The 16,194-nt window shown below is 36.0% G+C and overlaps 1 protein-coding gene across 5 annotated transcripts in view; it reads right to left on the bottom strand.

Moving 5' to 3' along the window:
• The window catches only part of MPP7 (MAGUK p55 scaffold protein 7), a 145,609-nt gene that overhangs the window by 10,478 nt on the left and 118,937 nt on the right, over positions 1–16,194 (bottom strand). For 3 of the 5 annotated variants that reach the window (XM_050970515.1, XM_050970514.1, XM_050970516.1), the window contains 2 exons: positions 12,616–12,654; positions 5,515–5,685 (listed from right to left, as the gene is read on the bottom strand). The exons of 1 other annotated variant lie outside the window; for it this stretch is intronic. In XM_050970515.1, the coding sequence (XP_050826472.1) occupies positions 5,515–5,685; positions 12,616–12,654 (210 nt within the window). The remainder of the gene's footprint in view (positions 1–5,514; positions 5,686–12,615; positions 12,655–16,194) is intronic. One more of the 5 variants, XM_050970517.1, reaches the window with a different exon arrangement.

Raw genomic sequence — 16,194 nt, 5'->3', positions numbered from 1 at the left:
AAAGGAGAATAAGCCATTGGAACCGTATCCTAAATAATGGAAGGATAATACCTGTGGTTTCAATGAAAATTCTTGCACATTTAGTAAAAGGGACAACACGTATATATGGAGTGCTTCTTAACAAACACATTTTAAACATTGTAAAAATGTTCAAAACCTAATAAACATTTCAATGAAATAGTGTTGTAACCACTACTTACGAGTGAGAGTCCGAAAACAGACTGATGCTTCAGTACCTTCAGGTGCCTATCTGTAAAAATGACCATACACCCTGTCTGGAGTTGAAACACATAGCAATGAAAAGCAAGGGCTTGCTACTTTGCTGCTACCCCCAGACTATGGTTCTACTGTAAAATCTTAGACTTTCTACATTTAAAGTTTATGTATGTTCACATCAGTTAAACACACAACTACATTTCAAGTTCCATCTCTGACCTTCCTGTAAATTAATATATCAATATGTATAAATGTTTATTTAATATGGTGCACAGCAGCCTCTACTGGTGCATGTCTGCAGAGGACAGCAATGTGTTATGTAGATAATGGCATTACTTTTGTTTTAATTTGAGTTTTTTCCTTTTTATAAGAGTTTAGCTCTTTAAGGCAAATATGGACTTTTATAGGAAAAGTAATTAAAACTCTTAATATACCCTAGCAAAGTAAACCAAACCAAATGGAATTCAGTTTTTTAAAATCACTCTATTACTTTTAAGCAAAAAATATTTCACATCAAATCCACACAAACATTATTTCCTTAGCTACATGCTGTCAAATCAACAGTATGCTTTTAGCTCTATTTATATATATAAAGAGTCCAGGCTTTACTTCCTGTGACACATGCTTTGGAAACTTAGCTTAACTCTGTTTCCAGATCACAACTTCACTGCTACTGTCTCCCCTTCCAGATTAACATTTTAAAATAATCTTTAAATTGAACTACTGAAAGGTGTAGAGTCTTCTTTCTCAGTGCTGTCTTCACAAAGTCCTCATAACTGTAGCATATGGACACTGAAGGCTGATTCCAGTTCAGCGAGGCCATCCATTATGTGGATTTCTATACTATCTCTCCCAAGTTAATATACAGTTCCCTTCTAAATATTCTTTTTGTTTTCATGCAGCAGAGAAAGATGCCAGCTTCTAATAGTTATGAATCTGAACACACAATTTGAACTCAAAAAGAGAATGAAGTGTCAGGATTTAAAATGATAATCCTGATTCTTATAGTCAAATATAAGGCATGCAGGATCCATGTCTGTAGTGTAGTTTTGGTTTACTATAAATCACCCAGGCAGCAATATTTACAGTTATGCTGACAGATTTAGATATACTTTGCTTACTTTTTTAAAGGAACATTTGTGCTGCTTGCTGTTGCATGCTAAGTCATGTTGATGGTCAAATCCTGCACAAGTGGACTGCAGTGCCTAGCTCAATTTATTGAGAGACATCTGCAGAATTAAACTACCAATCATTAAAACTCGCACTAGATTTTGTACCACTCAGACACATCTGAAGAAAACTGAAAAAACTAAGTTTAGGTTTTGGGAGGGTTAAGCCAACCAGCCACCATTCTTCACCTACAGACACATAATGAGCTCCTAGTAGACTTTTGGAAAGAAAAGAAAAGAAAAGGAAAGTGGTCTTGTGAGTTAGATGACAATATTCCTGCTGGGATCACAAGAACCCAGTAGGAGACCTGCCTTGAGAGAGGCTCTGTGGCTCAGTTCCTAGTACACTACAATGCAGTAACTGCACATGCGTGTGTGACTGCAGCTCAGTTTGGCAGGAAAGGAGAATCTCATTATTTTGTGTTTCTGTACATTTTAACAAGCAGTGGGAGTGTACTTCGAGATCTATTGTTCACTGAAGTAGGATCAGTGAGTTCACACTGGTGTTCTCACGGGCAAGGCTAGGCACTATGTTACATCCCATGTATTTGTTCCTGAACCTTGCTGACCTTCCCATGCCTTCAATCAGGAAGTTTTAATGCAGATAGCAATTATAGGTCTCTTTCTTTATTGTCCAGCTAGTTGACTGGAATAGCATGGCCATGGTAGTGCATTTTCCTGCACTACTGCTGTAGATCAATTAAGACTCTGCAAGCCACTACTGAACATGTTTAAAGATAAGTCAGGAGAGGTGAAGAGTTAAAAGGCCCTTTCATTTTATCCTCCTTTGCTCTGAAACAGACCTGGCCTCATCATAACTCCTTCATGATAAAACCAGAGGTGATGAATTTAAAAAAATCTAAGCAATACAACAAATAGAGAGCTTTTTCAGTCCCAGATTCCTTTTCTTTGCAGTATTGACCAGAAGCACATCTTTGTGGGAAGTACTGACAGCTTCATTCAGAAACAGAGGCTTTTCTGATCATGTCAGACACCGGTAACAACTCCTCCTTTATTGCTACATGCCTCTGGTCCTTGCTTCCACCACTGCCCACTTTGGACAGAGGCATCACCATGGGTGACCACAGCCCCTGAAAGGCTCTGCACACCTCCAGTGATCACACTGCATGCACAGAACACTGTGTGTTCTTGGGGACAAGTGCTCCTAGCTTGCTACTGACAACTTCACTTTATTCTGCCCCTTCAGAAAGCTCTGACTTAGCTGAAACTATGCCAGATAAAGTTATTGCATGTAGCACATTCATTGTAACTCTAAGGAAATAAAATTTATGCTACTCTGGCTCTTAAAATTAACCAGAGCAGAAGACCTTGTGAACAAGGCTTTTCCCTCATTAATATAAATGAAAATCCTAGTGTTTAAATAATGCAAGTCATATTAAAATATTCTACCTTTGTCTGATAGGGCTGTGAGGTATGTAATGCTTAGGATACAGGCAATATTTGTGGTGGAAGACTTTAAGAATTTCTTGACAGCTTGGGAACAGTAAGTTACTAGAAGCAGACTGATGACACAATATTGGATAATTTTGTTTTTAGCAGACTCATCACAATCCTAACAATTAAAAGCACCACAAAATGTTTCTATCATTACTGTTTCAGATGATGTTATATTAGCCCCTAGGATTTGCAGAGCTTTATTAATGACCTTAGATTTGCAGGCAAGGTAAAATCTTGACAAACTGGTACACTGAGCTGAACCTGAGAGTAGTGTGTAGCACACAGCAGGGCACTAAAACTACTGTGTGTGCAATTTGTGTTCATCTTTAAATTAGATTAGACCAATTAGAAATGAAGTGAAATTTGTTTTAAAGTTGTCAAACTCCCCCCCCCTAAAAAAAGGCAAAACCAAACCTAAATGTCCCCTTTTAAACAGTAAATCATATATTTAGACCTAGCTCCACACAACAGACATCTAGTGTCTCCTCCAATTACAGGTATAAATTAATTATATCTCCCTTTCTTTCCTAGTACTACTATACAAATTACATTCAATGTATTATATGGAATGCTGCTACTGGCACACAAAAAGCTTTTAAAATGTGTTTGCTTCTACTATACCTGTATTGCTTAGCTCTGCTAGTTTTTTCCACATTTTGCCCAAGACATTTTTATGGTATTGGCCAGACTTAAGCTGCTCTTAATATCCAGAGAAAAAACATTAGAATTACTGAAGTCCGCAATAAATTTCTGAATTGCTTTTGTTACTGAAAAAGCACTCTTTCTTCATTTGATTTATTACAACAAAAATCAAACAGAATCTCTAGGCATTCCTTGGATCAGACATATGCAATTTGTTATAAAAAGTCTACTTATCACACTTTTGCACTACACTCTGTTGATGTTACTGTAAAATCAACTCAACCATGTTATTACTTGTTGTATATTACCCAAAATCTCACAGTGATCACACTAGTAGGTGGCTGATTTTTAGTGCTGGAGAGTGACAAAACTGTTTATTAAAAACTCAATTTAATGTTCCCTTGGATATGAACGATATAAAAACACAGCTACTCAACAGTTCCTAACAGTCCCTGACAGAGGGTCATATTTCTCTGCTCTGCAGAGAAATATGACCAGAGAAATATTTCTGGAGGAAATTTTACTAATGAAGAAGCAGCCTATGTGTTACTGCCAAGGAAACAATAATCAATGAGATGTTACTCACTCCTAGTGATGGTTACTCATTACTCATTGGTACTCCAATTGTTACCTTTAAAAAGCTTAAGATAATGGACTTTCTCTCTTTTTGGGAGACTGAAGCAAGGCATTTTGGTTATACAATAAATGCTGTGAGGAAGCCATGGCAGTGACAGATTATAGAAGAACAGAAAGCTGACTAAGAATAATATGTTGAGTCCTCTGAAGCTATGCTTGCATTCATCCTTGGCCTACAGAGGTCCACATTGCATCCACCTTTCTTACTAGATGTCCATTTACTTTTTCTAATGCAGTAGGTAGTTTTGTTTCTTTCCACTTTCATTGTCTGTCTTCATTGACCTCAGGTATTTATCCTGTCCTTTTGGGGTTTTTTTTCCACATAGATATATTGATTGATCACCAAGAGTGGAATATCAACTAATTCTTTTGAGTTTTAGTGCAGCTTGACTGCCACATTCAGACTTGTAACCATGGTAGCTGTATTTTAATGCCATCTCCCCTTGGTTTAGGAAAGCTCTAAGCACAATCTCCTAAAGCATCCTTATATGCAAGTTGAGACATCCTGTCTAGAAAGATGGACTACTCGACAGGTGAAAAAATAGAGCATGTTCAAAGGGAAGGGGTTATTGCTCTGTGCTCTAAGACTCATTATAAGGGGAGTTCCCTGGGACATACTCTATTTCACATCCATACCAACGACACAGACTGGGCCCTTACAAAGCTTGCCCATGGCTAGATACGAGTGACTTGCTCAAGGGCAGGACTTCCATCTAGAGAGCTCCAGGCATAGGCTGGCAGAACTTAGTGAAATTTGATGAGGACAAAGTTCTGCATTATAGGCTGGCTGGATGACAGGGGCCTTGGGGTTCAGGTGGGCAGAGCTAAGCACAAGTCCCCAGTGCTCACTGGCAGCAATGAAGGGTAACAGGAGACTGGGCTGGACCAGCAAGAGCCTGGCACATAGAGGGGAATGATTCTTCTCCTTCACTCAGCACTTGTCAGTCCCTTGTGAGGAATACCCTGTCCACAACAAGCCCTGCACTAAAATACTGTTGAGAAACTGGATCAAAGACATCAGAGGGCCTCGGAGATGGTCAGGAGCTGAACCACATAACCTCTAAGAGAGACTGAGGGAACTGGGCTTGCCTGGCTTGGGGAAGAGATGTCTTCAGGGGGAACCCATCAGCACCCTTCTGACACTCACTGAAAAGATGGAAGCCAGCTCTTCACTGAGCTGTGAGGTAAGACAGGGAAGACATGATGGGAATACAGGTTCCTAAAGCTGCTGCCACCAGCAACCTGCTCAGAACCTGGTGTTGATCTCACACAGTGGGAGGCTGGACCAGGTGAACTCCTGAGATCCCTTCCAATCTAAATGACTTTCTGGTGAGCATTGTGCTAATCAGCAGGTCTCTGTTTTACCAGGTCAAAAAGAAAGAAAACAACTTACCAACCAAAACAACAAGCCTGTATTTCTCATTAGGTTGTCGCCTATATTTTGCAACTTCTTCATAGGTTGGGATATCTGCTGTATCATACTGATCACTCTTCTTGCACTCATACATGGACTTGTTTGTTTTTTTATCTTTTCTGCTAAGACGAAAGCTTCTTCTAAAACCAGCTGCAGTAAGAACAGGGTTTTTTCAAAGTAAGAAAATAAGTCTTCTTAAAACATTTGAAAACAGTCTCTTCCAAACATTCAAGGATTGGAGCATGGAATAAAAAATGTATTATATGTTTAATAAGCCAGGTCATTAGAATGACATTTCTCATGTTTTTAAACTATATTGGGTACTTAATTAAACTGCAAAATTAAGATTACTGATAAAAACAGAACCTTTGCAACAACAAACTGCAAAATATAATTGCTATTAAAAATTGTTAATAAATTGTTAATATATTTAGATTATTTAGACAATTTGAGTATCTTATAAATTGATATATATACACAAGGCAATTCATGCAAGTCTCATACCACATCTAATGCACGTCTATTAAATCACCATGGCACACAGACATCAAATACAACATAGGATAGAAAGACATCTGGTGGTCGAAAGGGTTAATGAGAATTAACTCCTTGAACAATTCTCTTGTGCTTAGCTCCACACTGATAGTATATTAAAAAGTGCATTAAACCTTTCCTGAGTATGTTTAATAGTCAAACCAAGCACTCATAATAAATTACAAACTATTAGAAACATCTTAGACAATACAGTACCCATATTATGAAATTAAAAGTTAATATTGCTATTAAATCTATATTTAAAATTGCATCAGCTGTGTGACATCTAACCCGCCTTCTAGAGAAGACTTGAAATTTCACATAGCTTTTAAGCACTCTCAAAGGAGAAAATCATTGGCATTTTCAAGCAGAATGGCACAAAAGACCCGTTTTACACTACAAGTTAAGAGCTAATCTAGTCCTCTGTTAATGACTACCTTAGAGTTTTTCAAATAAATCCTTTATATTGCATTACATTAAATTTTACTGGTATCTCTACAACACCACTTTTGTTCTATAAGGAAGTATAGGAAAGACTGTGAAGACTGCAAAGTTGATTTCACTGTCTGGTGGTAGCAGAGTAGAACACAAATTATACTTTAGATTCTAGAAAAGTTGTTGGTGTTTTTTCCCCAGAACACTTCATGGGACAGTAAAGATGTGTAAACTTTTGTTGGCCCCAGATTTTCAGTAAAATGTTTTTATATTCTTATAATAGCTTATGTTTAGGTTTTTGAAAAGTAGTCATATTATAATTTCTTCTTCAAAGGAAATATTGTGCAAATATTTAGCACCAGATCTGAAGAGAAATGCTACAAGGCTTAGTTATAGGCTTAGCATTTTGCACACATGCAGTTTCATTGAGCATAAATTGTCACAGATCCTAGACCACAGAGGATATTAATGAAGTTAGTTAATTGGTGTGAACCCCTATACCTATGGGAATCTACAACAAACAAAAGGTGAAAAAAATTTTGAGAATATCATGATGTCAACCCATTTATATTCAAAATATGAATAAGTAAACTGAAAATCTATGATAAAGGAGAAGAACTAGCACCCACAGAAAGGGCAGATCATATTTTTAAGAAGTACAATATAGTCCAGACTAAGTAAGAGGTGAACTGACATAGAATAAGATCAAAATATGAGACATGAAAACAATAATGAAATAGACTGGGTTACATTATTTTATTATTGAATTAACACTGACATTGAAGTGACTGCAGTCAGAAACAGAAATGCTCTCTTGGAGAGCTTACACCCTCACAAGAGGGCCGGGGAGATCTTGCCTGCCCTAAGGTGAAGTCCATCACAATACAATGTTGTTCTCTTGATGTTCTCTTGGTCACAACTATGCCTAAGTGTACAGACAGCTATATAAAGAAAGGTTAAAAGTAGCTTTAGCAATACAGACTACAGACACATGAAGTGAGTTACAAGTTTCCTGAGGCCTCATCTAAAATGCTCCTGATTAAAAAAACCCAAACACCAACCAAAAAAGTTGCCCAAACCCTGAAAATTACTCTGTTTGTTGCATTTTTTTCCTTTATAGTAATTTTATGGAAAAACAAAAAAGAGAAAAAAAAGAAAGAATAATTCTTCACCATTGACGACTAAATGCTTTACAAAATCAAGACCTTTGTTAGAAGACCAAGAATCCATGTATCTGGGAAAGGTAAAAAAGTAAGAATAATGAACAAATGAAGCTAAATCAGTGGTCTCTATTCCAGTTTGGTGTTGACCTTTCAATTAACAGCAGTTCCATGCCCCTGATCAGCTGTCTCAAAATGCCATTAAAACAGCTTCTCAGCCTCCACTTAAATGGTAAACTCTGCAATCCTTAGGAAAACTATTTTTTCTGCAAAATCTTCTTATCAATTCAATTTCCACTTTTAGGTTTTGGTAAAAACATTTGTAACTTGTTCCTCTTTTCTCCAACTAATTTATTCAGATCTCATTAGCAAACAATCAGGTGATAGATTATTCAAGAATTTTCATTTCTTTCACTCCTTAAAAAAAAGAGAAAATCTTTCAGCTCTGTCTTCAGGCTGATTTGTCCCTTGTCACTTTTACAGGCTCCACAGGAAACATAACAAAGACTCAGGTGATATGATTCCACTGCTAACATGTGTGTCCTTGAATAAAATATTTGATATTTCTGCCACTGATACTCATTGGTAAAATGAAAACAGTAATATTGTCCTGTGTATTAAGAAAGCTCAACAAAAAGTTCAACCAGAATTTAGACACTGCATAAAATAAAATATACTAATTAAAAAGAACAAATGTGGAAAAAACACAGAAACCAGAGTAAGGCTGACCTCTCTGCAGTGTGCTGGTGAAGACGCTCTGTAAAACTACTGACTATTAAAAGTTTGTGGTATACTGTTTGCTTCACTATTTTATCACTATCTTGAATTTGAAACTTTTTTAAACTGTTCCTCAAAGTCACCTGGATAGCCCATACATAATCTCAAGAAAGTTTGCTTTAAATAGCATTCAAACCCAAAACATACAGTTCCAAGAGGAAGGATTTTTCAGATATATCCAACACTTCAGATGTATCCAACTGTAATACTGCTGCTGCGTTCCTGAAAGCATCTTCATTGCTCATCATCTGCCATTATATGTTCTCTCATGTATGGCTTAACTTTACTGTGACCTAGAAGCTGTTTTATAGAAATGCTAATAAATAGTTTCTATTGAATGTCTGCATTTGTAATTGTATTTTATGTTTTATGTTATGAGAACAATGACTGCACAAAAATATTAAGCTGAACTGAAACAATATTGTACCTTTAAGGAATAAAAACGTATATGAAAAGGCAAAATATATTCTACTAATGTCTGCATATTTCATAGCTTTGAAAACATAATTCATATATTTAAATTAACAATAGAGCATCATTAAGAATACAGTGATGATTACTACAGAGAACCAAACCCAATACTGATATGCAGCAGAAAAGGTTTCTATAAAATGATTCATGTTAAAAGTAAATTTCCATAAAGAACAAAAGGAAAATGTATTGCTTGCCTAGAGTATTTGATAATATAAACCTTGATGAATATGAAAGGAACTGCAGGCTACACTGTCTGTGGAATATGGGTATCAGCAGAGATTAACCTTAGTTGCCAAGTATGCAGACTATAAAATAAAAGGGGAAAATTCTATCACTAAAGCGACATAATCTCCTGAACACTGAGAAGCTTGCACCAGCTCACTGGTTACAGCTACATGTCTAGGAGCTTACTGAACATGCAAACCCATAAACTGCTGCTGGAATGTAACAGATTGGGTGAAATAAGAGCAGGCTCTGGAAAGAAAATATTAAGAACAAATGTTCTCAAACTACTGATGTCTTCAAAACTTATACTTCTTAATATGAAATAAAAAAATCATTACTAATAAACTTAATTAGGGCCCAAAAATCAAATAGAAATCACTTAGATCTCTAAGAAGGAAAAAAAAACCTTAGCAGAAAAGTTTGATTATTCTTTTAACCATTAGCAGTATACATTTCATCCTTTCAGAACAACATCCTTACACTTACACAGAGAAATCCACTGGGGCCTCTCACAGAATCCAAACTGAAAACACACAATGTGTGAACCTTCCTGCCTTGCAATATTTTAAAAGGATGATGTTGCAAATAGCTGTGCTTATTTAATGACATAATTCTAAAGAAGTAGATCGCAACTATGTTGTGTAAATTTCAGTCCAAATATACTAATAAAACCAGAAAGTTAATTTTTCAAATTCAGACAGACTACACTAACAGGCATGCTTCATAATTCACAAGTAAGACTCCAGAATGCTATAAAGCACTTACATGGCCTTTTGTTATTTTTCATTCATTAAAATCAGTGCTTAAGTATGTGCTCAAATTACATATGTTCTTCACTGAATTTAATTTCATCTTAGAGTAAACAACTTCTATTTAACTGTAAATGCATTTAAGAGCACCCTTTGTATTCTTATTGCTGACAAAAGTGAGTTTGGTACCATGGTCATTATCTAGGTTTGTATGAACATAATATTTTTACTAGATATTTCTGGATATTATTTTTCCCCCAAAATATTGGTATTCTTTTTACATTGGCTTGTACGCTGAGGATTTCTATTGTTACACAGGAACTGCACAAACACAGAGCAGACTTCTTACTATGTTTGCTTCTGGACTGATTCCCAGCTTGCACATTTAGACAGGGTTAATAAAAATTTAGATTATGTCTGGATTTTAAAGACGAAATTGAGAATTGTAAACAGATGATATTCATCTGTATTTATTGTATGTTCATAAAGGTTCAAGCAATGTAACCAGAATTTAAGCTTGGCAAAGGCAAACTCCTAACGTTTTCCTCAGCAATTCCTCAGGAAATTACAGCAGAAACATACAATACCATACTGTGGCTTAAATATTAGAATTTGGTGAAAAATCATTAAATTTATCTGAATCACTTTAGAGGAGAGGGTTCAAATTAATAGCAGTATAGCCTTGGGTATAAAAGATTTGACCCAAAATGGTTCAGACATTCTGTCTTCTGAACACTCTCCTCCTGTGCTCCTCATGACTACCTTGTATGTGTGTGAAGTACATATCCTTTCAGAGAGGGTTAGGTGTACACAGAGTAATCTGGTTCTGCAGTCCCAGAACCACATATTTGGTTTGTGAAACAAGGAGACACTGGATTGCATGGGACAGTTTGAATTATAAATCACTGAGTGCGGTTACTGCATGCAAAAGAATGGTAATATCAACTGTCAAAAGCCTACCTGCTTGTTCTTAAGATAGGAAAATTTTAAACAAATTATTCTTACCAAAGAGTTTGAAGGAACCTTGAGTTTCTAAACCAAAAAGCTAATTAGTCACAATCAGTGAATATACTTGTGTCCTTAAGCCAAAATCAGTCCTAACATTAGTTTTTCTGCCTTCTGACTCTCCTCTCTGACATCTCACCCCAAACCACACACCCAGCACGAGATGGCTGAAGGTACCACCTCTGGACTGCTGACAACATTCCACGACATGGAAGCTCTCAAGAAAGAAACCATTGCCTGAACTGTACTTAGCAATTCTGAATAATAATTGTAAAGTTTTGCCTAAGTAAACTACAATGCATCTTGACATTTTGTTCTTTGCTTCTGGGACAACAGAGTCTTCTTCCTAAAATGGCCATGGCTTTTTGGCAATTATGGACCAAAATGTTTTGGTGAAAAAGGCTACACTACCTAGAAAAGGTGATTTTGTTTTGCTACCTTTGTTCTCAAATAAAGCAGCAGCCCACTAAGATCTGATTGCAAAACCGTGATAGTCTCACACTAAGAATTCTTGCAGCATGTATTTACATACAGAAAGAAAAGACGTGGGGGGGAAGGGTGTATTGTTCATGTTTCAAATAAAATATTTGATAAGAAAAATGAATTTCATCTGGAATCACATCCAAATTATCATTTTCCAAACATACCAAATATTTCAGTACAATTACAATTCAACATGAACTTGGTTGATTGCTTAACAAAAGTAAGAAGTGTATTTTCAGCATGATAAAATACTCACAAGTTCCACCAGCACAGAATGGAATTATACCACACTAAGGTTTTGTAAACAGGTCAGAGTTCTTTCAATGATATACTTTGTGTGTACCTGATGTAGTTTCTACACCACATTTAAAACAACTCCAATTTACAGTATTGGTCTAGGATGTTTTAGTGAGCCCACTGGCTTGGAAATACTTAAGTACTTTGACAAGTTTCTCCCCCCTCCTCTTGTAGTAGGAAGATGAAAGTCTTGAGAAAAGGGCTGTTTGCCACAAAATCTGCTCCAGCCAGCCTTCAGCTGGCAGGAATTCTGGACAGTTTCAACTAAAATATTTTTACATAGGTTTCAAAATGGCACAAATTAAAAAGTTGAAACATATCGTGGAACATTCACCTTTTTTAAATGTTACTTTTGTTTGAAATTTGGAATTTTGAATATGAAGCCAAAGGACTTTTGCCCCTCCTCTTCCCCGTTCCTCGCAATGATACATTGAGCTCAGACCAGCTTTAAAGCTAAATTTAAGCTACTGAATTATTATGATTGATATTTTGTAATGTGGAAAAAGAGCTGGTGCCTGCAAATTTGCTCTATATTCTTACTGAATCCTCCCAAAATGGTTAGATAGACATGTACAAAGAAAAAACGCATACACAAAACTTGAATAAAACCTTGAGAGTGTCTTGAAATAATTTTTCATGATATAGCAACCTTTTTGTTTCATTAAACACATAGCTTGCTTCATGTACTTTAAAAATTTTGACTTTAAGATCAAACCAGTATTTTATTAGCCTATGTTTATCCAGGTAAAGGCATACGCTATATAAACCCTTTATGTCAAATCCAATGAGCCATGTTTAAAACCTTAATATTCATGCATTTGTCATGCAGAGTAAGGACATTTGTATGCAGATTACCCCCAAAAGCACAGTGGACACAGTAGCTCCAGGGAAAAGAAGCTGAAAGAAAGGAACAAAATTGTCTTTTGTAACCAACTGCTCACCTAGATAGGATCCACTGTTGTGACCAGCACATTCAGCATCTTCTGGACGAAGGGTAAAAGCATACAGAATAAGAGCCAAGAAATAAAGCAGAAAAGTTAGAAGCCCAGCAAAAAATACAGAAGAAATTATTTTAAAAATGACAACTGTACAATGCACAGCATTAAAAAGCCTTCAATAAAAAGCCATTTTCTTAAAAACATAAAACAATCTTTATTGTTTTATATTTTAGCTGGAGATACTCTTGGATTTTGCAGCATGCACACTGATCTTTTTACCTTTTCAAGCAAAAGTTGTGATGACAACAAACATTCTAAAAAAAATTCTAACACTGTATTATTCACGTTTTATCAGTTAATAGAAAATATGCCACTTAAAAGAAAGCAGAACGATTTGATGTAAATCAAGCTTTTTTGTAAACTATACATTATCAAACTTCAGCTTTATGTTTTGGCTCACTGGATTAGACAGAAAGGTTTTTGATCAAAAACACATCCTCTCATTCAATATAAAATAGCTATAATGTATATTTTTACATGCCAGAGGCCCTTTGATCAAAAATATGAGCTACAATTTCTAATGCTTTTATAAACAAAAGCCTCTTAAGTAAAAAAAAACCCAAAAAACCAACAAACAAAAACCCACAAGAGATCAGCTGCTATTACTTTAACATATGCTGCAAACATAACAATAACCGGCTACACTCAGAGGGAAACTCAGAGGGAAAACAGTAACGATGACACCACATAGATGAACCTTCTACCATCCCAGAGAAATAGTCTGTCAGTATTAGTCAGAAGCTCAGGACCTCTCATGGCCATGTAATTAACTCAGAACCATCTCCCTCCACCCCAGCCCACCCAAGTGCTGCCAGTATTATTCTGTCATATCATACTGCTTTTCTATACATATCTTGCAGAAGTTCAAGAGAGAGAAAGCAGTTTAAAACAACAGTTCAAATTACTGATCATTAAATGAAGCAACTAGATATATTCAGGTATTTTTATCTACTTTAAAACATGATTCAATGTATTTGGTGGCAATATAAAAGCATCATATGTAAAACATCTCCTAGAAACACTGGACTATATTCAATTTAATTCTAAACACATGTTCTCTAAATAAAATTATTGGGCTATTCAGGGAAACTTTTATACATGTACCTTCAATTTCCTCTGAGAAGCACAAAGGAGAAATAGGAAAGGAAATCATTAAATGGAGTGAAAACATAACTTTAGAAAGAAAAGTTAAATCGAAGAAGAAAAATGCACCTACCACACTCAACCGCTTCCTCATCTTAGAACAGCCAAAAAGACAAAGTATTATTGTTTAATACTTCATAAATAGGAAAAAATTCAGGTATGTAAGCTACTCTCAAATTCTCTTGACAGCAGCTATTATATCGAGGCATATACCAACATACCAGTAGTGAGTTTAACTACACTCAGAAAAGGATGTAAAAAGGCATTGAAATACTATGTGCGTTTTAAATTCCCATATGTGATTCTTCCACTATTCAGTTGGAAGAAATGACCTTACCCTGCTGTCATGGAAGATCTCTCTGGTATTAAATGCAAAGTTTGTTAGTTCCAATTTATCAGTCTTAACATAGAATTTCTAAGAATCACTACCATGAACATGATCTCAGTATTTTTCTGCACTATCAGTAAGAGCTGGGATTGCCCTTTGAGATGCATTTTGAAAAGGTTTTTTGGTTGTGGCTTTTTTTCTTTTTTTTTTTGGAATGTGAAAACATGCTGAAAGAATTCACGTACTCTTGTAATCTTTTCTCTGGCATTATCCTAATAAAATAGATATATAGAAGACTTTCTCCTTACATACAGTAAATCAATAAATTTCTGCTGCCTCGATAGTAGAAAACATACACTTTTGTAATAATCTTTGGGGTTATACAGAAAAGCAAGAAAAATATATTGTATTTTTGTTCACAAAGATATTATATACTAAGGTTAAGATTTATAGAGAGATTTAGCAATCTACCTCTCATTCAAATTTCCTTTAGGATGTGGATAAATGGGGCTAAAATACAACCATTTCAAAGACTTTCCATGAAACACGTATTTTCTCAGAATGTGAAAAATTATTCAAGAGCTATTTTACAATCTTTTATGCATAACTAATGTACAAAACAAAGGTCAGGTCAAAATTCTCCTGCATATATGACTACATGGAAGAGCTCTTCTCATTTCATGTCATGAAATGGACATAAGAGTCTCTTCTGCCGCAGGAAAAATACTGTTTTCTACAATCATTTCTTGGTACCATTTTTCTTCAGGACTTACATTTTAAAATATTCATTTAGAAGACTTTTCTGAATTTTATTTAAAGTTTATTTCAATGGTCAAGGTGACCATATGGTTTAAGTTGGCTGGGAAGTCCTCTAAGGTGAACGCTCCTTGGTTGACCACATCTGGTGCCTTAAAAGAGTATAGACAGTTTTACGAGTTGAAAGTGAAAGCATTGGATGCATTTTTCTCTCTTGAGCCTTAAAGCTCCCAGTTCTTGACAAATGGCCTAAAGCTGGACCTAGAATGGCAGGCTGGCTTCCAGGTACTAACTCTTTTCTCCTTCTCTGTGATGTATGACAAATATTTCTGTATTTCCATTTCCATGACTTTCAATAGACTGCAATGTATCTCCTGAAAACAAGTCACTAATGCTTAATGCCAATTCACATATGGTTAAAAGTTTCTTGAATTTAACAAAGTTATTTGACTTAACAAATGAATGTGCATTTTAAAATACTGTCTGGTATTTTAACACTGGTAATAGGTAAGCCCTCATTTATGAACATGAAAACCCAGACCAGGAGCAAAGGAGGTTGGTATGTACACATGGACAGAGGTCTTTACTTGCTCAGCCCTGACCACTGCAGACCTCACAGGAGTCCTGCAGGTGTGGTACATAGTGGAGTTACAGCATCAGGGCTGAGAACACTGAAAGGAAGCCAGGCTTCTGGGCTAGCCCTGCCAGGAAAGGGAACATGCTTATCCATAAATGAAAGACATGAGGATTCCCAAGTGAGTTAGCTGAACCCAAAAAGCACAAACCAAAACGTCTACAAGCCAAGGTTTAATGTTGAGATACAGGCATTCTGAACTTCCTGTGTTTTGTTAAAAATCTTCCTTCTTAATATCGCTCTTACCTTTCTTGGGCTACTCTAAAGGTTGAAAATAATAGTCTGTGATGAAAAGATCTTGGAAATCACTGGGCTTTCATAGTTTAATGCAGCTATAAACAGTCATCAACATGTAGCTCCCAGTTTGAACTTTACAAGGACCTTTAACAGAGGAAGCTATTGCCTGTCCCTTGTAAAGTCAGAGGTTTGCCAGCAAACTTTGCATTGTGATTCACTACTAAATATGGCCCTGTGCATCTGAAGCAGCTGTATGCATGAACCAAGTATGTGCCCAAAGTTCCAAAGTTTTGGGACAAGAAAAACTGGGGCCAATACAGTTCACTAAATGGAAGTGGGCTGAGAAAGGATAGGTCTTCAGCTGGAAGGGACAAGTTAAAGACTAAAAGAGGTCAAAGTCTAAAGAGGAGGAAATCTGATGGGA

This window comes from Serinus canaria, chromosome 2 (genome assembly GCF_022539315.1).
Source record: "Serinus canaria isolate serCan28SL12 chromosome 2, serCan2020, whole genome shotgun sequence".
NCBI lineage: Eukaryota > Metazoa > Chordata > Aves > Passeriformes > Fringillidae > Serinus > Serinus canaria.
This window is presented reverse-complemented; position numbering and strand designations above follow the sequence as displayed.